The 23,292-nt window shown below is 41.9% G+C and overlaps 1 protein-coding gene and 1 long non-coding RNA gene across 4 annotated transcripts in view; one reads left to right on the plus strand and one right to left on the minus strand.

The window, feature by feature from the left end:
* Positions 1–23,292, plus strand: part of vps13a (vacuolar protein sorting 13 homolog A) — a 206,501-nt gene that overhangs the window by 78,956 nt on the left and 104,253 nt on the right. For all 3 annotated transcript variants that reach the window (XR_010003415.1, XM_062972011.1, XM_016991003.2), the window contains exons 33-37: positions 5,283–5,590; positions 6,262–6,409; positions 10,186–10,327; positions 16,254–16,381; positions 21,719–21,888. Coding sequence is in view for 2 of the 3 variants with exons in the window: in XM_062972011.1 (XP_062828081.1) it covers positions 5,283–5,590; positions 6,262–6,409; positions 10,186–10,327; positions 16,254–16,381; positions 21,719–21,888 (896 nt within the window). In the remaining variant the exon portion in view is untranslated. The remainder of the gene's footprint in view (positions 1–5,282; positions 5,591–6,261; positions 6,410–10,185; positions 10,328–16,253; positions 16,382–21,718; positions 21,889–23,292) is intronic.
* Positions 6,721–11,229, minus strand: LOC134296620 (uncharacterized). Its single transcript, XR_010003416.1, has 3 exons — positions 10,990–11,229; positions 9,547–9,715; positions 6,721–7,857 (listed from the first exon to the last, which is right to left on the minus strand). It is a non-coding gene; the product is annotated as an uncharacterized LOC134296620 (long non-coding RNA).

Raw genomic sequence — 23,292 nt, forward strand, 5'->3', positions numbered from 1 at the left:
TCAGCTGTGCCCACCAGGTTTCGGGGTGCATCAGCAGGCCAGGGCTGGGGGGCGGGGAGGAGGAGTCGCGGTGATTGCTCGGCAGTCCATCGCCCTGATCAGATGCGCCGTTCCGCAGTCTTCGAGGTTTGAGTGTGTCTTCCTGAAGGTGGGAGCCCGAGACAGCTTGGGGATTCTGCTGGTGTACCGTCCACCCCGCGACCCAGCAGTCTCTCTGTCCGAGCTAGCAGAAGTGGTCTCCAATTCGGCCCTGGTCTCCCAACAACTCATAGTTTTGGGGGACTTTAATATTCATGCCGAGACCTCTTTGACAGGTGCAGCTCAGGATTTCATGGTTGCCATGACGACCATGGGGCTGACTCAAGTTATATCTGGGCCCACACATCAGGCGGGACACACGCTGGACCTCGTCTTCATTGTGGACGGTGGGACAGTCAGAGTGGAAGAGCAAAATATTCTTCCATTGTCATGGTCTGACCATCATCTGATCTGTTTGAGTTTCGCCGTGTCTTCTAACCTCCGCAGGGGTGGTGGACCCATTAAGATGGTCCGCCCCAGGAGGCTGATGGATCCGGATGGACTCCTGAGGTCTCTTGGGGATCTTCCTGTTCTGGAGACTGGCGATCCTGTCGATGTCCTGGCTGATCGCTATAATAGTGAGCTGTCAAGGGCACTTGACACGATCGCTCCCGAACGTCCTCTTTCGCTGCGTAGAGTCATGTCGACTCCTTCGTTCACTGAGGAGCTGGCTGTGATGAAGCGTGCGAGGAGGGGACTAGAGTGCATCTGGAGGAAATCTCGGGATGTGTCTGACCAAGCACGGGCTAAAGCCGCTATTAAGGCTTACTCCGTGGCTCTGCGAGCAGCCAGGAAAGCTTTCACGACTGCCCGCATAGCGTCTGCGGCCAACAGGCCATCGGAGTTGTTCCGAGTTGTTGGGGAGCTCCTGCGGCCTCCTGAGACCCAGGGGCTTCCTGATGACTTGGCAACTAGGTGCAGCGATTTTGCACACCACTTTGCAGGCAAAGTTGCTCAGATACGCCATGAGTTGGACTCCAGTTTAATTGTAGTTCCAGCGGAGGTAACCGAGGCACCTGTCTGTCCGATTTTGTGGGATTCTTTCCGGGTTGTTCTTCCGGATGACGTGGAGGGGATTCTTGGGTCTGTGAGGGCGACCACTTGTGCTCTGGATCCTTGTCCCTCTTGGCTGGTTAAGCAGGCCAAAGAGGGGTTGTTGGATTGGTTTGTGGCTATAATAAATGCCTCCCTGGGTCAGGGGTCTTTTCCATCTTGTTTTAAGCAAGCGGTGGTAAAACCGTTACTAAAAAAGACCTCGCTAGACCCATCTGTATGTAACAACTACAGACCAATTTCCAACCTCCCGTTTTTGGGCAAGGTTCTGGAGCGGGTGGTGGCCACGCAGCTCCAGGAGTTCCTCGATGACACTGATTTTCTGAACCGCTCGCAGTCTGGCTTCAGGCCTGGGCACAGCACTGAGACGGCTTTGGTCGCCTTGGTGGATGACCTCCGCAGGGAACTGGACAGGGGGAGTGTGACCCTGCTGGTTCTCCTGGACATCTCTGCGGCTTTCGATACCATCGACCATGGTATCCTTCTGGGGAGGCTCTCCGGGATGGGACTCGGTGGCACTGTTTTGCAGTGGCTCCAGTCCTTCCTGGAGGGCCGTTCCCAGATGGTGAAGCTGGGGGACACCTGCTCGGACCCCTGGCCTTTGACCTGTGGGGTCCCGCAAGGGTCTATTTTATCCCCCATGCTTTTTAACATCTACATGAAACCGCTGGGAGAGGTTATCCGGAGTTTTGGAGGGTGTTGCCATCTCTACGCAGATGACACACAAATCCACTACTCGTTCCCACCTGACTCCAAGGAAGCCCCTCGGGTGCTGAACCAGTGCCTGGCCGCTGTGGCGGACTGGATGAGGAGGAACAAGCTGAGGATCAATCCTGACAAGACAGAGGCCCTCCTGGTCAGTCGCTCGTCGGATCGGGGTATTGGGTGGCAACCTGTGCTGGACGGGGTTGCACTCCCCCTGAAATCACAGGTCCGCAGTTTGGGGGTCCTCCTGGATTCAGCGCTGACGCTTGAAGCGCAGGTGTCGGCGGTGGCCGGGAGGGCTTTTGCACAACTCAAACTTGTGCGCCAACTGCGACCATACCTCGTGAAGTCTGACTTGACCACGGTGGTGCATGCATTAGTTACCTCTAGACTGGACTACTGTAATGCGCTCTACGTGGGGCTTCCCTTGAAGACGGCCCGGAAGTTACAGCTGGTCCAACGTTCGGCAGCCAGACTAATAACGGGGGCGAGTTACAGGGAGAGATCTACTCCCCTGTTTAAGGAGCTCCACTGGCTGCCGTTCATCTTCCGGTCCCAATTCAAGGTGCAGACCATCATTTATAAAGCCCTAAACGGTTTGGGACCCGCCTACCTTCGTGACCGTATCTCCTATCATAAACCTGCCCGACCTCTCCGATCATCGGGGGAGGCCCTCCTGTCGCCACTACCTATATCTCAGGCTCGCCTTGTAGGAACAAGGGAAAGGGCCTTTTCTGCGGTGGCCCCTCGCTTGTGGAACTCGCTGCCCATTGAAATCAGGCAAGCCCCCACCCTTTTAGCCTTCAGGAAAGATTTAAAAACATGGCTCTTCCAGTGTGCTTTCGGAGAGTAAATGTTCTATGCTACTCCCCCCCGATATTTATCCTCTAGACTGGTTCACTATCTGATGTCCCGTCCCTCGAGGTTTTATTCTGATCCCTTTCTCACCCAGAGTTTTAATTTTTAATCTAGTTTTTAAATGTAGTATTCATGCGGCCCGCTCGTGTTATATTGCTGTTTTGATCTTATGTTGTACTGTTTATTTTATGTAATGTATTATTTAATTGTATTATGTTATGGTTTATTGTATTGTCTTGGGCATGGCCCCATGTAAGCCGCCCCGAGTCCCCGTTGGGGAGATGGTGGCGGGGTATAAATAAAGTTTTATTATTATTATTATTATTATTTATTTATTTATTTATTTATTACAATATTTATATCCCGCCGTTCTTACCTAATAGGGGACTCAGGGCGGCTTACAATAAAACAAATATATAAAATTGTTCAATACATTGTGAATCAATTAAAAAGATATTAAATTACATCAGACATTCATAAAAACCCTTATAAAATACAGCTGGGCATGTTCGAGTCTAAAAGACTGGGTCTGTCAATTGAGTTCCAGCATACATAATAATAATTAGTGCTGCTAATTGTTATTCGAAAGCCTGGCCCCACAACCAAGTTTTGACTTTCCTACGGAAAGATAGGAGGGAGGGAGCCTGCCTGACTTCACTGGGGAGGGCATTCCATAGGCGGGGAGCCACTACTGAAAAGGCCCTGTCTCTCGTCCCTGCCAGCCACACCTGTGAGGCTGACGGGACCGCGAACAGGGCCTCACCTGACGATCTTAAGCTTCGAGGTGGGTTGTAGCGGGAGACACGTTCGGACAGATAAGCTGGGCCGGAACTGTTTAGAGCTTTATAAGCTAAAGCCAGCACCTTGAATTGTGCTCGGTAGCTAATTGGCAACCAGTGGAGCTGGCGTAACAGAGGAGTGGTACGCTTCCTGTACGCCGCTCCAGTTATTAACCTGGCAGCCTCCCGTTGGACTGACATATACATACACACATGCAAACTATATATATATGTATGTGAATGAAACATAAATGAATTTTCTATTTATACTTGTGTTCCATTTCTGAGGGATATCACAATGTCATGATGATATATATGTAAATGCATGTATTCCAAAATCCAAACCAATCCAAAATGCAAAACTCCCCCCAAGCATTTCAGATAAGAGATACTAAACCTATATATTTGCACATGAGATAATTTTATACAATATGTGAAAAAAACATTTTTGGCATTGAACCATCAGAAATCAAATATGTCACTATCTTAGCCACCTCCGAGTATTTCAGATTTTGGAATTTTGGATGAGGAATGTGCTATACAGGCAGTCCCCAAGTTACACGCAAGATAGGTTTTGTAGGTTTGTTCTTAAGTTGAATTTGTATTTTAAGTCTAACTCTAGTCACACACACACACACACACACACACACACACACACAAAAGCTTTGGATAGCTTAGGGAAGGCTGTCTGTGCTCCTGTTCAGAAGATTTCACCTGATTTTCTGTCCTTGTGATAATAGGATTTTGAAATAAATGGCTTCTTGTGGAAACAAGGATTGACAATCAAGCTTCAGTGGACACACTTTTTCCCATGATAACTCTTTCAGGAGTGAGTTTCCCTTCCTAGGGGTAGATTTCTCTCCCTTCCTGAAACATCAGAGGGAAATTATTCTACCCAGATTTAATTGCTTTGGGACATGACCAGATAAAAGCATTGGCCGATTTCTTATCTCGGTTTTATCCCTTTATCCCTTTAACTCTCACTTCTAGTAACAGTTTCAAAACTGAGAACTTTGTTGCCATTAGACAGATTGAGTCAGGCCTTCTGGTTTGGAAATGTGAAAGTGAGCACACATTAACCAGCAGTGTTGTTTCATATTCTCAATTTTTTGGGAGCATCTGCACTGGCCTGCTAACCATGCAGTTCTGTCTTGAAACCAACCTCAAATGTTTAACCGACCCAAAGTTGGGGGGATATTCTGAATTCTGGGCAAGAATTTGGTTAAGGTGGGGCAAAGGCCATGTTAAGATGGCCTTATCCTGCATTATCGCAGGTCAACTCTGTGTGGTGTTTGGCTGCCATGGCGCTGATCCAGGGCCCTTCCACATCAGTGTAGATGTGTCCATTGTTTCTTGCTGTGAAGATTAGGTAGTACAAATAAACAAATCAGGGCTATGGCTGGAATCTGGGGTTATATGTGACAATTATCCATGGTTAAAACAAACTGAAGTCCATGGCTTTAAAATTTGGTTTGTTCATGGGTAGTTTTTTTTTTCTTGCGGGGGAGAGATTTTTAGGTTTTAAAAATTTGGTACGCCATAATTAATGTTGCATGAAAGTATAGCTATTGTTTAAATAGATATACTTTCTATTTTTAATTCATCTAATTGCTTACACATGGCAGCCTTTTTCTTTCGTATCTGCATACTTTTTCCAGCTTACAAATTGCTTATTACTGATGTACAAGAGTGTGAAACAGAAAAGAAGAGTACGAACAATGTGAATGCATGAATCATTAATGTTGGTGTAGCATTAAAATACTTCTAAGATACTCATTTATTGCTGAAGTATTTTTATAACTTTTTTAGGCTTTCGTAAACAATTTTCAAACAGCAAAAGAGGCAATTACTGAAGCCACTGTTCAAGCTGCAGAGAAAGCAGCTACTGGTGTAAAGGAATTGGCTGAACAGAGTTCCCGAATGGCACTGGATATTAAAATTAAAGCACCTGTTCTAATAATCCCACAATCGTCAGTATCTCCTGATGTCCTGGTGGCGGATTTTGGTTTGATCACCATAAAGAATGACTTTTTGTTTGTTAAAACAAAACTTCGATGTAGTATCCCACCAATTCTTGACGCTATACATGTGAAATTGAGTGAACTAAAGGTATACAGGTAATATTAAGATAAATTTGTAGGTTTTTTTCTAAACTAAATTGTTAAATAAATACAATAGTGAAAGGGTTTTATAGAAACTATAGCACATTTATATCATGTTCTCTATACACAAATTCGAAGTTATATTTTTCTATCTAGTGGTCAGGGTGCGGGGTTACTTGTTAATTCCCTTGTCATAGTAAAACAATTATTTCTGTCATTTACAGTAACTACACTTTTCCTCTGTAAGAATGTGAGATTTAGTAGGGAGCTTATGAAATCTTCCAGCCCTTTTGAAGTTTGCAGCTGATATGACTGCGATTCTGTTGACCTTAATCAATATGTGGGATGTAGATTTACTTGGATGGTGAATCACTGTATTCTTTGTATGCTGAAGAGCTGAAGCTGAGAGAGAGGCAGATGAAACATAGGAAATACCATTTCACAATGGCTTTTGAGTAGACATTATTAAGAGTCTGTTGTGATTAAATAGATATTAAGCAAATCATATCCAATAAACTCTTGGTAATATTATATTTCTGTGTATTAAAATGCAAAGTTATTCTCTGCTTAGTGGAATATTTCTATTAAAGCACTAGTTGTCAGGAGAGCTGTGGATGCCTTGTAATCCTATGTTCAGCAAGTGAGATGTAATTGGATTGTGACTATTTTCCAATTTTATTTAACAGATCACGTGTTGTGAATGACGTATTACAAAATGAAATACCACTGCTACAACCATTAAATCTTGAAGTTACTGTAGAACGCAATTTAGCTGCCCTTTGGTATAATGAAATTCCTGACATTAAAATATCTGGACGCCTCAAGCCAATGAATGTAAGTTTTTAGGATGTTAGGATGTTTCAGAAATTCAGACATTTTTGTTTCATTAAATCCAATACCTTTAGTTCTAATTGTTGGAAGGCTGCATTTACCGTATATGCTCGAGTATAAGCCAAGCCGAATATAAGCCGAAGCACCTAATTTTACCACAAAAAACTGGGATAACTTATTGACTCGAGTATAAGCCGAAGGTGGGAAATGCAGCAACTACGGGTAAATTTCAAAATAAAAATAGATACCAATAAAATTTCATTGATTGAGGCATCAGTAGGTTAAATGTTTTTGAATATTTACCGCATTTCAAAGAAAAACAATAAACTAGCTGTCAAGAGTTAGACGCCAGTTAACAAACAAAACAGAGTTTATTCTGAAGATAAGCCAAAAATAACACAAAAACAAGCCATGCTATTTTCCCATGCTGGCATTCAATAAAAACTAAGGACGCTTCAATTCAGCTTAGAAGAAACAAATAGAGTTGACTGCAATAACATGCAAAATAAACGAAGGCTTGCAACCTTCCAAAAGCTGCAGAGTTAAAGGGACAGTTCCCAAAAGAAAAACAGCAAACTGGCTTAAAAACAAACAAACTAGAAGAGCAGTAAAACTGCTTCCACGGTGCAGATAAAGCCGAGAGCTTCAAAGGGATGATGAATAGCCGTCGTCAGAAGAATCCAAGGTCAGGTCAGGAGGCAGCAGCAAATTCCAGAAGCCAGAAGCCGGGAGTAGTCGTCAGTCAGGGAGCGTAGACAGAAGCCAGGTCAAATTCAATCCAAAGTCCGAAGAGGGTGCAGTCATCCAAACCAGGTCCACGATAAGACACAGCGAGAGCCAAGCCAGATGGTATCAGCAGATCCGAATCACAGTCCAAGTCCAGTCTTCACGGAAACACAGAGATCCCAATGGCGCCTCAGCAACACCTTGCCACACGCAAAGTGCATTGGCCAAACATTCCCATTTTATTCCCCTTCCTCCTGGGTGACCAAACACTCACACCCAAACACCAAGTGTCCCAAATCTACTCAGAGTCCGAACTCCACACAGCTAGAGCTCGTGGATCTGGAGTACCTAGCAATTCATCGGAGTCCCAATCATCCTGCCCATACTTAGCCCCATGAACACTTAAAGAACCATCCTCCCTTCTCCAAGCATCCCAAGTGGGATCAGCTCCTGCAGAAACCCCAGGTTCAGTAGTATCCATAGGCCCCAAATCCCCAGACATCTCTGGTGGCTGTGCCCATTCAGTGCCCACTTCCCCAGCCACCACCTGTTCCTCAGCATCCATTTCCCCAAACTCCCCATCTGAATCTTCCTCAGAAGATCCCCCATATAGCTCTCTAAGTAGCTTCCTGCGCAACTCCTCCAGTGAATGAGGGTTTTTTCTTCCTCTTCGGATCCCATCACCATCAACCATAATCCCCGAAGGCGCAGTCACAACACTAGCTCTATAAGTGGAAAAGTAGGGGCAACAAAAACAATATGGTATCATATCTCCCCATGGGGACTCAGGCCAGCTTCCAACATAGTAACAGGCAAATATTCAATGCTTATATATTTTCCCCTGAAATGTTTGGAAATCCACCCCTCTCTCTACGTATGTGTGTGTGCATTTCCCCTACAGTATTTTAAGCCATATATATATATATATATATATATATATATATATATATATATATAGACATGTTTATATATATTTGTGTGTTCATTTCCCCCTGTAATATTTCCAAGCCCTATATATAGGTAGGTAATAATATATTCATATCTATCCAGACATCTCTCTTTATATAGATTTTGCAGAGACTTGCAAACATATGAGGGTAAATTCATATATAAAATTAATGTATATAGATAGATACACATATAAGGGTACTTAGAGATTGCAAAAGCTTGCAAAGGGTTAATGTCTATATATCTGTAGGAGAGTTTAACAAATATTTCAGGGGAAAATGCTTTCATAAGATTAATGAATATATATTTTTCTTCTTCCTGACTTGCAAGGGTGTCTTTTGCTTTTGAAAACATTCCCTTGATTAAGAGAGAGGGAGGCTTTGCAAAAGAAAACACTGATAAGGGGAGAAGAGAGAAATAGATCACATATTGCAATCAATAGCCTGCAGGCTCCATTGCCGGCCTTGACCTTGACCCGATTATAAGCTGAGGAAGGCTTTTTCAGCTCATAAATAAGGGCTGAGAAACTCGGCTAATCTTCGAGTATATACGGTAATTATGCTATTACTGTTCACACATGCCAACATTGCAATAAGTATGGGCTCATTTTACAATATTAATAATAAGTACAACTGCATTCAGATTACTGTCATGTGGAGAAATATGTGAGGCAGCAGGAAAAAAAGACACATCAACATTTATCAAAAATTATATGGTGGACCAATGTAAGTCAGGACTCACAGCCTTTGGATACATACATCCCCTGCCCTTCAATATGTCCCGAGGGTTCTAAATTGTTTGTTCAATAGCAGTTCACCTCCACTCATGATTGTGTTTTAAAAAGCTACCCATTTTCTCTCCGCTTTATATTTTTATCTGAATAATGTTCAAAGCTGGCAGCTTTTATCAGCTGACAAGAGGCAATATTACAGTTGTTATGGATTGCTCCTTCAACTTTAAAGGTAAAGGTTTCCCCTTAAGTCCAGTCATGTCTGACTCTGGGGGTTGGTGCTCATCTCCATTTCTAAGATGAAGAGCCGGCGTTGTCCATAGACACCTCCAAGGTCACGTGGCTGGCTATTGATTTACTCACATTGGCATGTTTTCGAACTGCTAGGTTAGCAGAAGCTGGAGCTAACAGCGGCCGCTCCCGGAGTTTGACCCTGGGACCTTTCGGTCTGCAAGTTCATCAGCTCAGTGCTTTAACACACTTTGCCACTGGGGCTCCTTTCCTTCAACTTTGCTAGAATGGTTATTTATGGTGGGTATCACCTCTCATTCTTCTGTGTAAGGTTCAGGTAAAGGTTTCCCCAGACATTAAGTCTAGTCGTGTCCAACTCTGGGGGTTGGTGCTCATCTCCATTTCTAAGCCAAAGAGCCGGCATTGTCCGTAGGTCATGTGACCAGCATGACTGCATGGAACACCATTACCTTCCCACAAAAGTGGTACCTATTGATCTACTCACATTTGCATGTTTTTGAACTGCTAGGTTGACAGAAGCTGGGGCTAAGTAGTGGGAGCTCACACCGCTCCCCGGATTCAAACTGCCAGCCTTTTGGTCAGCAAGTTCAGCAGCCCTGCGGTTTAATCCGCTGCGCCACTGGAGGCTCCTCATTCTTCTGTGTAGCAGATAACTAAAAAACAAAAGCATACATCTGCTTGTTAGTTCTAAGTAAAACAGAATCAGTAGAACTTATGCTAAAATTTGACTTAACAAATGTTTTTTGATACAGGGGTGATGCAAGGGGAGGGTATATGTTAACTCTGGTTGGTACTTATAATTGAATTTTAGCTAGTGAGTCCCATGGCATCTGAAAGATGTCTGCATCTACTATAAGGTTTGGTGTCCTAGAGTGTTTCATGAAATACTGTAAGTACTTTTCTTGAGCTGTAGGTAGGTGTGTCCCTATATTAGAATATTAGAGAAAAGAAATGTGGAAAGATTTATTTCTTTTTTTACATGCATTACATAGTAAAATAACATAATATATTTTATAAACAGATACTTTGCTTTTCAGTGGACTATATGTTATCTCAAATTCAAATGATGTTTACTGTTATGCACTAAGTGTAATACCCATTTTTATTTCTTTTCCCCTGAAAGCTGATCCTCAGTCAAAGTGACATTACTACTATCTTGAGGACCTTGAATGAAAATTTGGGAGATACTGGTTCTTTACCACCCGAACCAGAGAAAAATGATGTTTCAAGCAATGGAACTGCAAGTGCTTCTCAGCAGTCTGGTGGTATGTGTTTTCTAAACCTTAAATAAAATATTTTTACAGTAGGTGCAGTAGGAGAAGGAATAATGTTAAATATTTTATAAAATACTATTGTACAGTTATGTAGTTGTATGTGTTCTTCTTTGTCATATCTGAACTCAAGTATACGAGTCTGGTTCCTCTACATAGCCACATCCTGATATTCTATAGCTGAGTATCTTTAGTAGGAACAAACCCATCCCTCCTGTTCTCTAATTCACATACTACAACCACTACTCAGTTTCTTTTTATCTGCTGTGAGAGCAAAAAGGTCTAGAAAATTATTTGTGCTTCCAGTCTCTAGTTCTTGCCAAGTAGCACTTCATCTCATCTGTTTTCTTTTTACACTTTGTTCGTTGTTCTCTCACTATATTAAAAACTTAAATCCCTTTCCTTCAAATTCTTCAGATTTCAGATCCATTTCATATAAAAACATAGAGCTGGAAGAGACCACAAGACACAGGAATACTTAGCAGTGTTAGAATCTCAGAAGCTCATTTTAAGCAATATACTTCATTTTGGTAATTTACTACTCAAGAACATTAAAACTGCTCACTTCACCCCATCCCTATATGTATTTCTAGGAAAGTTTATTAAAAGTTGCTGACCAAACTGCTCTAAACTGGCCATCCAGTATCTTCCATTACCTTCATTGTCTGAGGTTCTGTTGAAAGATCGTCAATATGGCACATTCTGGAATAAACAGCAGTGATAGGATCTGTGAATACAGAAGGATTAATGAAACATCTTTTAAAAGAATCACCCAAGAGGAATTTGCATGTGTGAATAGTTCTTCAAATTAGGTGCTCTGTATTGGATCCTGTCCAATTGGAGATGTGTTTGAAATCTATACCCAGGCTCTTGCTCTGAGTCGACACTGTCCTGCTCGTATTCACATCAACTCCTCACAAATGTTTTCATTTGTTTCTTACTATAAGTGAGGCATCCTTATTAACTTTCAATAATCTTCATAGCAGATATACTTTTATAGGAAGGGCTCTTATTCCACTATTTCAATATTGTTGTTTTGAATCAGGAGATTAGCACAAAATAAACAGTTATGGACAATAAGACATACCATATTTCACTGCATAATAGTTGCACTTTCCCCCTTGTTTTCCCCTTCAAAAAAGGGGGATGTGCAACTATTATGCACGCGCAGGTGAGCGAGGCCTACAAGACTTCCTTTGGTTACCAACTGCATAGGCCTCACTCACCCGCATGTGGTGGTAAGTGGAGCCTAAGGGGTTTCCTTTGCCCCCGCACGCTGGAAGACTAGGTCTCCCTTGGCTGCCAGCAGCCAAAGGATGCCCTATAGGCCTTGCTCGTTCACCAGTGGGAGAGAGAGACAAGGCCTCCCTCGGCCAGGGAAGGCCCCATAGCTCTCCCCACCTCCCATGCGCATATAGGGGTGAGCCTTCATCTCTGTGTGTGTCTGTCAGGGATTTCTGGGAGGATTATCTCATCTTGCCACGGCTGCAGCTAGCTAATTAGCTGGCTGCAGCTGTGGGAGGCCCCATAGCTCTCTGTAGCAGGCATGTGCAGTGGTGAGCTTTCACCCCTGCAGGTCCATGCAGAGGAGTGCTGGGAGGCTTCTCTTGCTTCCCTTGCTGCCACAAGCCTCCCAACCCACACGCCTTTCCCCTCCCACATGCCTGCCCCTCCCAGCTACAGGGACTGCTCCAAGGGGCAGGTGCACAGGCAGGGGATGTGACCGTTATGAAGAAAAAGACAAAAGTCCCACTTTGCCATCACCAAAGGGGGGGTGTCACTATCACGTGGGGGCAGCTATATTGCATTGAAATACAGTATAAACATTGAATGTACTGTGAAGTTTCATTTTTGGATCGTGGAAGGAGCAATCCATGCTCTCCCTGGAAAAAACAAGAAAAATAAACAAAGCAAAACCAATTGGTTACTAGGTGCAAGTTATTATTCGGATAATTTAGGTTAGTTAAGTCTTGATAATAAAACTGCTGGAGAAGGGGAAGGGCTTTAGTTGCTTAGCAGACAAAAACTGGAATTATGTTTCTCAACATGGCATAGAAGAGCAATCCACAATGATTGGAATTTATCCAAGTCTTCTGTATGAAAGTCTTTCCAAAAGGTGCACATGCTGATTTTTATTGGTCCAACTTCTAGTTTCTCACAAACATTGAAGTCTTTGTGAGAAAAAATGGAAATCAAAGATACAGAATGGGGGACGCCTGGCTTGACAGCAGTGTGTGCAAAAAAGACCTTGGAGTCCTCGTGGACAACAAGTTAAACATGAGCCAACAATGTGATGCGGCTGCTAAAAAAGCCAATGGGATTCTGGCCTGCATCAATAGGGGAATAGCGTCTAGATCCAGGGAAGTTATCCTCCCCCTCTATTCTGCCTTGGTCAGACCACACCTGGAATACTGTGTCCAATTTTGGGCACCACAGTTGAAGGGAGATGTTGACAAGCTGGATAGCGTCCAGAGGAGGGCGACTAAAATGATTAAGGGTCTGGAGAACAAGCCCTATGACGAGCGGCTTAAAGAGCTGGGCATGTTTAGCCTGCAGAAGAGAAGGCTGAGAGGAGACATGATAGCCATGTACAAATACGTGAAGGGAAGTCATAGGGAGGAGGGAGCAAGATTGTTTTCTGCTGCCCTGCAGACTAGGACACGGAACAATGGCTTCAAACTACAGGAAAGGAGATTCCACCTGAACATCAGGAAGAACTTCCTCACTGTGAGGGCTGTTCGGCAGTGGAACTCTCTCCCCGGGGCCGTGGTGGAGGCTCCTTCTTTGGAGGCTTTTAAGCAGAGGCTGGATGGCCATCTGTTGGGGGTGCTTTGAATGCGATTTCCTGCTTCTTAGCAGGGGGTTGGACTGGATGGCCCATGTGGTCTCTTCCAACTCTACTATTCTATGATTCTATGATTCTATGATTCAACCTATCCTGCAGAATTGCAGATAGTCTGCAAGGACATACTGCAGGTGAAAAAGCATTTGAAGATTCCTATGATCTTGTTGAATGAGGCCTAATACATTTTTGGTCATGGCATATCCTCATAGTTATAATATTGCGATAGGTATGCCTCAAACCATCTCCTAGTCACCACTCTAGATATCCTTTGCCTCAAGGTTCTAGTATTGTATAATATAAACAAAGTTCCCATGAAATATTCTCTTCCATTTTCATCATTATTTGGGGGACATTTTGGTAGCTACTGCCTCCCTAAAGTCTGAAACAACCTTGGTTCACCTTTCTTCTGGCATGCAACAATTATGTGTAAACTCATAACACATTTGGAAAGTAAATATCACCTCACAATCTTCCAGTCTCTTTACTTCATGATTTTTAGGTTTTAGGCTCATTAGATTAGAATATTGCTTGCATCTTTATAGCAGCTTGCAAACCATTAACTATTATGAAAATAAATAGAGGGTTTTTTGTGGATTTACCTCTCTGGGAGGGCAGTCCACCTTATAGAGATTTCTATGCCAAAGAACTTTGAACTCCTTGCCTGTGTGGACATTAGGCTACTAACATTTAAAGTAGTGCTTCTGACAGTGGTCATGTCAGCACTAAAAAGAATAGATTGTTTAGTTGTTACTTCTTTTTGAGTTCTCATCTGAAAACTCAAACAACCCACTCCCTTTCCTTCTTTCTTGTGTCTAGCTGTGTATTGTTTGACAGATGACAGAACCAAACAAGCATATCTTTGACTCTTCCAGGAGCTTGCATTCTGGAAAAGATGAGGGGGTAGCTCCTGAACATTATGAGTGTGACTTTTTGCAGGTATCAGACCCATGTACTCACAGATGAGTACGTAAAGAATTACAATTTTAGATCAGTAATTCTTCCTTTCCTCCAATGAGCTTAAGATGGCATACCTTTTCTCTCCACAATAGTCCTGGAAGTCTGAGTATGAGGCAGAATATATGACTGGCTCAAGGTCACCCAGATGTTTCACAATGCTCTGAGGAATCAAACCTTAATTTTTGAAATCCCAGCCCAACAATATAATTAGTTATGACTAGTTTATAATAATAAACAAACATTTCACATGAATTACAGTCTGTGGGAGGAAAACAATTTTAATGAGTATCTTAGAATATAACTGATACACAGAGATCAGTCTTGATCAGCATTGTTTTGCTGTATAGACTTCACAATGATTATAGTCAGTTCCTTTTTAGATCACATGGTTCTATATGTTGGTGTCAAGAGTCAGACGCCAGTTACAAAACAGAGTTTATTCCGAAGATAAGCCAAAAAATAACATAAACACAGGAAATATCCTTGAAACACTTCACTTATCAGTGTTTCGAGAGTAGATTGGACAATAGTAACTCAAAAACGAGCCACGCTAATTTCTCATGCTGGCATTCAATAAAAAACTAAATAACGCTTCAATTCAGCTTTGGAAAACAAATAGAGTTAATTGCTGGAAAATAAACAAACTAGAAAAGCAGTAAAACTGCTTCCACGGTGCAGCTAAGCTGAGAGCCTCAAAGGGATAATGAATAGCCGTCGTCAGAAGAATCCAAGGTCAGGTCAGGAGGCAGCAGAAATTCCGAAAGACAAACCAGTAGTCAGAAGCCGGGAAAAGTAGTCAGTCAGAGGGTGAAGACAGAAGCCAGGTCAAATACCAATCCAGAGTCCGAAGAGGGTGCAGTCATCCAAACCAGGTCCACGAAAAGGCACAAAGATGGTATCAGCAGATCCGAATCACAGTCCAAGTCCAGTCTTCACGAAAGCACAGAGATCCCAATGGCGCCTCAGCAACACCTTGCCACACGCAAAGTGCAGTGGCCAAACATTCCCATTTTATTCCCCTTCCTCCTGGGTGACCAAACACTCACACCCAAACTCCAGGTGTCCCAAATCTACTCAGAGTCTGAACTCCACACAGCTAGAGCTCGTGGATCTGGAGTACCTAGCAATTCGTCGGAGTCCCAATCATCCTGCCCACACTTAGCCCCATGAACAGTTAAAGAACCATCCTCCCTTCTCCAAGCATCCCAATTGGGATTAGCTCCTGCAGAAACCCCAGGTTCAGAAGTATCCATAGACCCCAAATCCCCAGACATCTCCGGTGGCTGTGCCCATTCAGTGCCCGCTTCCCCAGCCACCACCTGTTCTTCAGCATCCATCTCCCCATCTGAATCTTCCTCAGAAGATCCCCCATATAGCTCTCTAAGTCGCTTCCTGCGCAACTCCTCCAGTGAACCCTCATCACGAGGGTTTTTTCTTCCTCTTCGAATTCCATCACCATCAACCATAATCCCCGAAGGCGCAGTCACAACAGTTGGTGAATAATAAAAAGTAAAGATTTTTATACAATGGGAAAACTCTGCTTGCTTTGCTCATTCTCAGTACAAATAAACTTTTGTTTCTCTTGAATTAGCAAAATTTTCATTACTTTTACAATTATCAAATCATTATTTTCCACGAAGAAAACCATCTCAAAAACTAAATGCTTGAATATCCAGAAGTAGTTACATCTCAGTCTTTCATATGACAGGCTACATGCTCTTGCCCTTAATGGCAAATCTACTTACATTTATTTAGTGGGAAAATATCTGTTCAGAATGTAGTAACTGAAGTTTATGATGATGGAAGACAACGATGGTGATAAGGATTAAGTTCACTTATATTATCTCTTGTTCCCATGGCTGTGAGTCAAAGTGGCTTACACATTGAAAGGGTTACTGTTAAAAACATACAAAAAGTCTTTACTTGCCAATTGAAGGATAACAATGGGGTTATTCTAAGGGAGGGAGTTCCAAAGCATAGAGGCAACAATTAAGAAAGCCCTCTTTTGTTTACCCACCATCTTTGCCTGTGTAGGTCATGGGAATAACAAGTCAAACTAGAAACTGTAATTTTATGTTCATTTTTAAAGTGTAATATTTCTTACTTCATTTTTTAAAGGTGGAACAACAGTGTTTACATCTGCTGTAGTGGAAATGCATTCCTCTGTTAAAGTTAAAACCAGTCTAAAATTGGATTTCCAGGTCGATTCCCTGACTCTAGTTTTGTATGGCCCAAATTCCAACCAGGTAAGAAAAAGGGATACTTTTCTAAGTGAATATAATTTGACTTAGCTGTTATTCTTGAATCTTTCATTGTGAATAGCCAGATAACAAAGGAGACCATATGTTCAAATCTTGTCCATGCCTGAAAAAAACATTTTTCCATTATTATTTTTCTATGAAGAGGGAATAGATTGTGGGCCTAGGATAATTACATTTTCATTTCATTATTACTTAGCAAGACAGTCTGATCAACTTATTAGTTAAATGTTAGGAATATAGAAGGTTTTCATGGCATTCTTATGAGAAAATACACATTGGTTTCCCTAGTCTCTGGATAATTGAAGGAGCAATCTTAAACATATGGTCTCATCCCCATGTGCCAGAAGTCTAAAATAAGCAGCATTGTCTCCTCTCTGCTCCAATTCAGATTTTAATTTCCTTTCTTGCCAATACCTTTTCTGCTTTCTTTCCTCCTTTCATTCTCATTTAGACAGAAGGAGAAATCCACAAGTTGTGGGTTAATTCCTCATGCCAACCTGATAGAAGCAGTAGTCCTCAAAATTCTAATCCGTTAAAATCAGACTCCTCTCAGTTTTCTTCTCCTGTCTAGCTAACTGGTTAAACTTTTAATTTCTTTCTCCTTCTCTCCCACTGCTACTTCATTCAACTTACATTATAAACGATGACTTTGGTAGTTAGTGAGTTAGTGAAAAAGAAGCATAAACAAGGTGATCCTAAAGAACAAAATAATATGGTAGAAGGTGGAAAGGTTTCTAAGTATCAATCTATTGGAAACGAGGATTATCAGTCTGCCTTTTTTGTCTTTTGCTCCAATGATTCAAAACCAACATGCACAGATTTGCACAGATAACCTATCAATGAAGGCATATTTGTCAAACCAAAGGGAGGGGTTCTTGGTTGCAGCAACTAATAATGGAATCCAACAAAATATTGACATAGTTCAAGAGATCTACGGACCTTGATGGCAATTTATTTAAAAGGTCATTGACCCTAAAAGCAGGTATAGAATACTGGGGCTTAAACCAGCAGATATTTATTGTTTTGAAAACAAGGTTTGGAAGCTTTGTGTTTGACATATTCACTTTTTTCCTGTACATGGAAGTTTATGTGCTGAGAATCATGATGCCTTATCAATGCCATGTCTGAAAAACCTGTTGTATGCAAAAGGTCCTAGCCAAATCAAGCAGGAAAAAATGCAAGCAGTTTCGATCATCCCTAATTTGCCTTGCAGTCCATGCTTTCCAATACTGAGTCATTTGGCATCTATTACACATGGAGGATTTATTGCATCAAATTCTGATAATTTGAGTCCCCACGGGGGGAAAGGCTGGGTATAAATAAAGATAATAATAATAATTTGAAGTGGTTGCAATTAATTGCTTGGAGATTGAACAGAGAAATGTGTTAAATCAAGGTTATTCTGACACAGTTGCGAGTACTGTTAGCTTCTAGAAGACAATCCAGACAGTATATGTATGAGAATACTTGGAAAGCAGCCAGAAAGTAGTGTGTGGACAATTATGTGATGTATGAATTAGCTTCAGTCAAGGATGTACTGTGTAGTCAGGTCTATTGAAACAATTGAAGTCTAACATACTATTTCTTCATAAAATTTCTTCAAGGGTGAACTTGTGGACACCACCAAGAGTTCATAAATTCTCTTCATGGGATTTATATCTGATGTTAAATATGTTGACTAATTCACCATTTGGACACTGAAGGAGACTTCATTGCATTTTTTTCCTTTGAAAAGCAGGAGCAATAACATTGCTCCAAATTTCCCCAAGTTTAATAGTGAAAAGTTATAGTTGACTGTAAGTCTTTTATTTATGACAAAGCCATTATGACAGAGATCTGGGCTGCACATTTTTGTATTGTCCACATTCTGTCCAAATCTAATTCACTCATTTGAGAAAAGGGATTTAGATGATCAGAAATCCTGTTTGTATCTTTTAATCCTAGAACAATGGGTAATAAAGCATTTAAACAAATGATATCAAGGTGGACAAAAAAGTTGTGAGCTGCAGCCTTGCTAATGTACTACAACTATGACAACTACTATGGCTTATAGGGTGACAGCTTCTCAGTGAGATGTTTGCAGAGCAGCAGAATGGAAGGAGCCACCCATGTTTGTCTGCCATTATAAAGTTAACAAATAAAAATGGGGACAGGCATCTTTTGGAATGACAGTTCTTCAGGAAGTATTGCCTGCCAAAGAGGTATATCACTCAGGTTGTGGAGTGCTCCCTTAGCCAACCTGAGAATGAAAAGTTGATAGCTACTGTAAACAGCCATCCTAGAGAGCAATTCATCCTTCGCAGGGAATATAATTATAACAAAAAAAAACCAAATAAAGGCAGTCTGTGAGTTACAAATATCCAGCTTACAAATGACTCATAGTTAAGAACGGAGGTGTGAGTAATGAAAAACGTGTCTTAGATAACGCTTTCTCACCAATCCATGTTTCCACAACAAGCCACATTTTTGGAAATCCAATTATCAAAGAGATAGAAAGTGAGATTGAATCTTCTGAACAGGGGCACAGACAGTAAAACAAACTACAGGGGTGTTAAGCCTTCCCTATACTATCCAAAAACCCACACTCACACTCTCCCTCTTCCTCCTCCCCCCCTCTCTCTCTCTCTCGTGTGTGTGTGTGTGTGTGTTTGGGTGTACACACACACACACACATACATACATACTAGGCATGTCTGATTGATGAAAAAAAATTCAATTCTCGTTTCTAAAGTAGGGAGTGCTGTATATTTCCAAAAATTCGTAATGTTTCTAAATGTTTCTAAAATGGCGGGCGTGCATGCGCAATCGCCAAAAAAACCAGCACCTGGGGGGTGTCTTTTACAGGGCTCTCCTGCCCTCATTTCTTGAGTTATCCTGATCAAATTTGGTACAGTGGGAGAACACATTCAACCCTCCTAGCTCACCAATTTTCAGAACGTTTCCTGTATCCTCTGATTTTTGGCGAATTTTCATAGCTTTCATAATAAAATATTTTTTAATAATTGATGTGAAAGTTCTTCTTCTACTTGCGTAACTTTGTTTCTGTGTCCGATTTTCCCTTTGTAATATTTTTAAGGAAAAAGGACACTGGAAATCAATGGTATGTCTTGCTATGCACTCCCGAAGCCCCAAACCCAATGCCTTCATTAGGAAATGTACCTGTGACCAAGCCAGGCAATGCTCAGACACTGTGTGCAAAGGAACTTTGGAAACTAGAGATTCCCTTTGTAAATTTTTTTAGGCAAAAGGACACTGGAATTCAATGCTATGTCTTTCTATGTGTTCCCACAAGCCCCAAACTCAATGCCTTCCTTTGTTAATGTACCAGTGACCAACCTGGCCAATGCTCTGGCAAAGTGTGCAAAGAAACTTTGAAAACTAGAAATAATTGCCTTTCACTCTTTAAATCAATGGTGCCTGCCTCTGGCTACCTTGTGATCCCACAAAAACACTCAGGACAATGCCTTTTGATTTAAAACGGAGCAGATTGCCAAGCAATGCCTTGACCAAGACTTCCAATGTACTTTGAAAACTAGAAATTGCCTTGCTATCTTTGCAGGCAAGGGCTCTGGAGTGGAAATCAATGGTGCAAGATCCCACAAGCCCCAAGCCAATGCCTTCAATTACCCAAAATTTACACACTCACTCCCAAGAGAAGGAACCAGCCAGCCACAAAAGCATGAGCCAAACCCTAACCCAAACCCCTCTGTCGCAACAGCCAGAACGGACCCCTTCCCCCTCTCTCCCTCAAGACTCTCCGCTTGAACTTCACCACCCTCTCCAAACGGAGCCCATCCCAGAATGGCTCGCCCAGGCTACGCCACGGGCTTTTATGCCAATCTTCCACGTGGATGCAGAGAACACTAGCCCCCACCTTTGCATCCACTGTGGAAGCTTCTGATTGGCCGGGGAGCGGCAGCCATGTTGGGGAGCGGCAGCCATGTTAGGCTGCGCTAGGCTCCCATTCAAGCTAGGTTGCAGAAACTCTCTCTCTCTCTCTCTCTCTCTCTCTCTCTCTATATATATATATATATATATATATATATATATACATATATAAATATATATAATCTATTTTAAAAAATATTTTTTTTAAAAAAATGGGGGGGGGGATAACAAAATATTAAGAGATAATTAGAGAATGGGCCAACGATGGTTCAAATTACATTGCCGGTTGTGCCGTGAGACAATGTCTCAGAATGCGATTCAAAAAGTGAGAACAATCCGATATAAATCCGATTTAAGACTCAAAACGATTTTTGGACATCCCTAATACATACATATTTGGCTGAAGTTACACTTAAAAATGTACCTGTTCCAACTTACATACAAATTCAACTTAAGGACAAACCTATAGAACCTATCCTGTTCATAACTGGAGAACTGCCTGTAGTACAAAAACTTCATATTCTGTCTATTCTTTCTGTACTGAATGTTTCTCTCTGGTTAACAAGGCTATGAAATTAAACTGAGGGGAAAGAGAGGAGTCAACCGTCTTAACTGATTGGAATTTTGGGGACTCCTGCCTTGATCAGGTTTGCACAAGGGATTAACTCACAAGTTGTGGATTGCTTCTTCAGATTCCCTAGATTGGCTGCCCATGGTAGGTATCAACATTACCTCTACCATATCAATATTTAAAGAAGTGGCAAATGAAATTCTAAAGTGTCCATTGCATTCATTTTAGTGAGTGTTGCTATAATTTTGAATGCCCAGATTCCCTCTATGCTGTCTCTTAATGATGCAATAATTATTGGTTACTTACTATGTGTAAAGTAGCATCCTCCAGGCTTCAGGCTACTTGAGAAGGTAAAATAAACTAAACCAGATTATTTTGATTTTTAAATCAGTACTGAAATGGTAGTGGTTTAACTCCAAAGGTTTTAAATATCATGGCTTTTCAGTCAGTCAATTTTCCAGTTGTGGAAGAGGTTTTTCTCACTGAACAGAAGAGCTTTTATAATATTGGGAATAACAGGCTTTAATGTATGGACTACAAACAATCCCCAGTTGGAAAGCAATGAAACCTTCTTACTTACTTGGGGATTTATTAATTATTGTATTTATATCTTACCTTTCTGGGCTTCAATAATTCATTTGAACAAACATGTAGTCATGATTTAGCAATAGATATTTTGTTATGAAATATTTTGAAAGTTAAGTATTAAGTAACTTCAGTTCAAGATTCCTGGGCTTCAACTTACAACTTTCTAATCAACTCTGAAAACTGATCATAATACTAGAACTTGTATGTAGCAGAGATATCTTCCTTATTTTATTAATCACAATTAATTGAAACTGTACAATTTCTTTTCAATACAGCTTCCTGTTCAGGATGAAAGAGATGATCATTTGAAACTTGCAGAATGTAAATTGTTGCTAATATCAGCTGCTGTCAAAATGTTATCAGATGATTCAATGATTGCCTCAGTCAGGTTAAACAACTGCACTTTAGATGATAAACGGCAGACAGTCCAAAAAGCTACACCCAGGTGGTTATTTCATTTTAAATTCTAAATTAGTTTGGTTGTAAATACAGGGTAGAATCCTTAGTTGCTGATTTTTAATCATCTGTAAATGATCTTTGTGTGCGTGCAAAAGATCATATACAGGCTTCATAGCTGCAGATCCAAAGGTAGATTGGACAAGTTGCTGTTTAGCTTTAAAAGTGGCTTAGTATATTGATGTTACTACTGAAAACTTTAGAGGAAATCATAACTACATATTTGATTCTGTTAAGATGCATGCAAGGTTCTGTTTTTGATTGAAAAACAGTTTATTAATACTATTATGTGCACATTCAAGTTTAAATGAAAGAATCCAGATCTACACAATTTTTAAAAAAAATACTGTGGAGTTTTCCAGAGAAACTGTGAACCCCACCGACGATGGACCTGGATCAAACATGGCACACAGAACCACCATGACCAACTGAGCCTACTGAAGTGAGGTGAACTGACCCACCTTGGTGGGAGCTATAGTTCATCCTGCAGCCAGAGACCACATAGACTCCACCAATGAGGCATCTAGAGAGCAAACTTGCCAAACGTGATAAACTTTAACTACTGATGGAGTTTCATGGGGTTAACGTGGCATTATGTGAGTTGTAGTTCTCCCACAACCTTATGCATTTTGTAAAATAAAAAATGGCCTTCTTTGTGTTCTCTGTGAATGCACACTGGTGGAGAATACTGCGCTTGCACAGGCTCTAACAGAAGCTTCCCAAGCTGTTTACATTAAATTTTGGTGGTAGCCCTGCCCATTCCACCGGGGGCATAAACGGCACCCTGGTTCCTTGCTCCCTGATTCTTTTTCTTCCACCACAGCAGCTCTTCGGAACTCTACTCGTTGTGTCGACCATGAGGTTCAAGAAATGTATCCAGTGCATGTCGAAGATACCAGACTCACGCGAAGTGCCTCCTTTGGGAGAAGCACAAGTCATGAGCAGTTGTCCGCATTGCAAGCCTTTACAGGGCAGGTGAGGAAGAATAGAGCCTCTCGCCTTCGGGCGATGCTCTACGAGCAGGCCTTGGCCCCTTCCATGGCAACACAGCCATCAACTTTGGACTCAACAAAGGCGTCGGTGAAGTCCTCCACATCAGGCCGACGAAAGCTCCATCAACGGCCTCCATGGTGTCAAGAGCATTAAAGGCCTCGAGGACCTCCAAGGCCATGAAACATCCGGCCCGACCCACATCGACATCGAGTTTGATGGCCTTGGTGAAATCCTCTCAATCGATCACGGCAACACTCAAGAGGACTCAGGAGGAGGTGAAGAGGGCACAGACGAAGGCAACAATCCAGCCCCTCCTATCGCCAATCCCTCCAAAACGGGGAAGGCCTTCTAGTCTCTGTACAAGGTACAGAAGCAAGGCGTCACAAAGAGAAAGAGGCCT

Source organism: Anolis carolinensis, chromosome 2 (genome assembly GCF_035594765.1).
Source record: "Anolis carolinensis isolate JA03-04 chromosome 2, rAnoCar3.1.pri, whole genome shotgun sequence".
Lineage (NCBI taxonomy): Eukaryota > Metazoa > Chordata > Lepidosauria > Squamata > Dactyloidae > Anolis > Anolis carolinensis.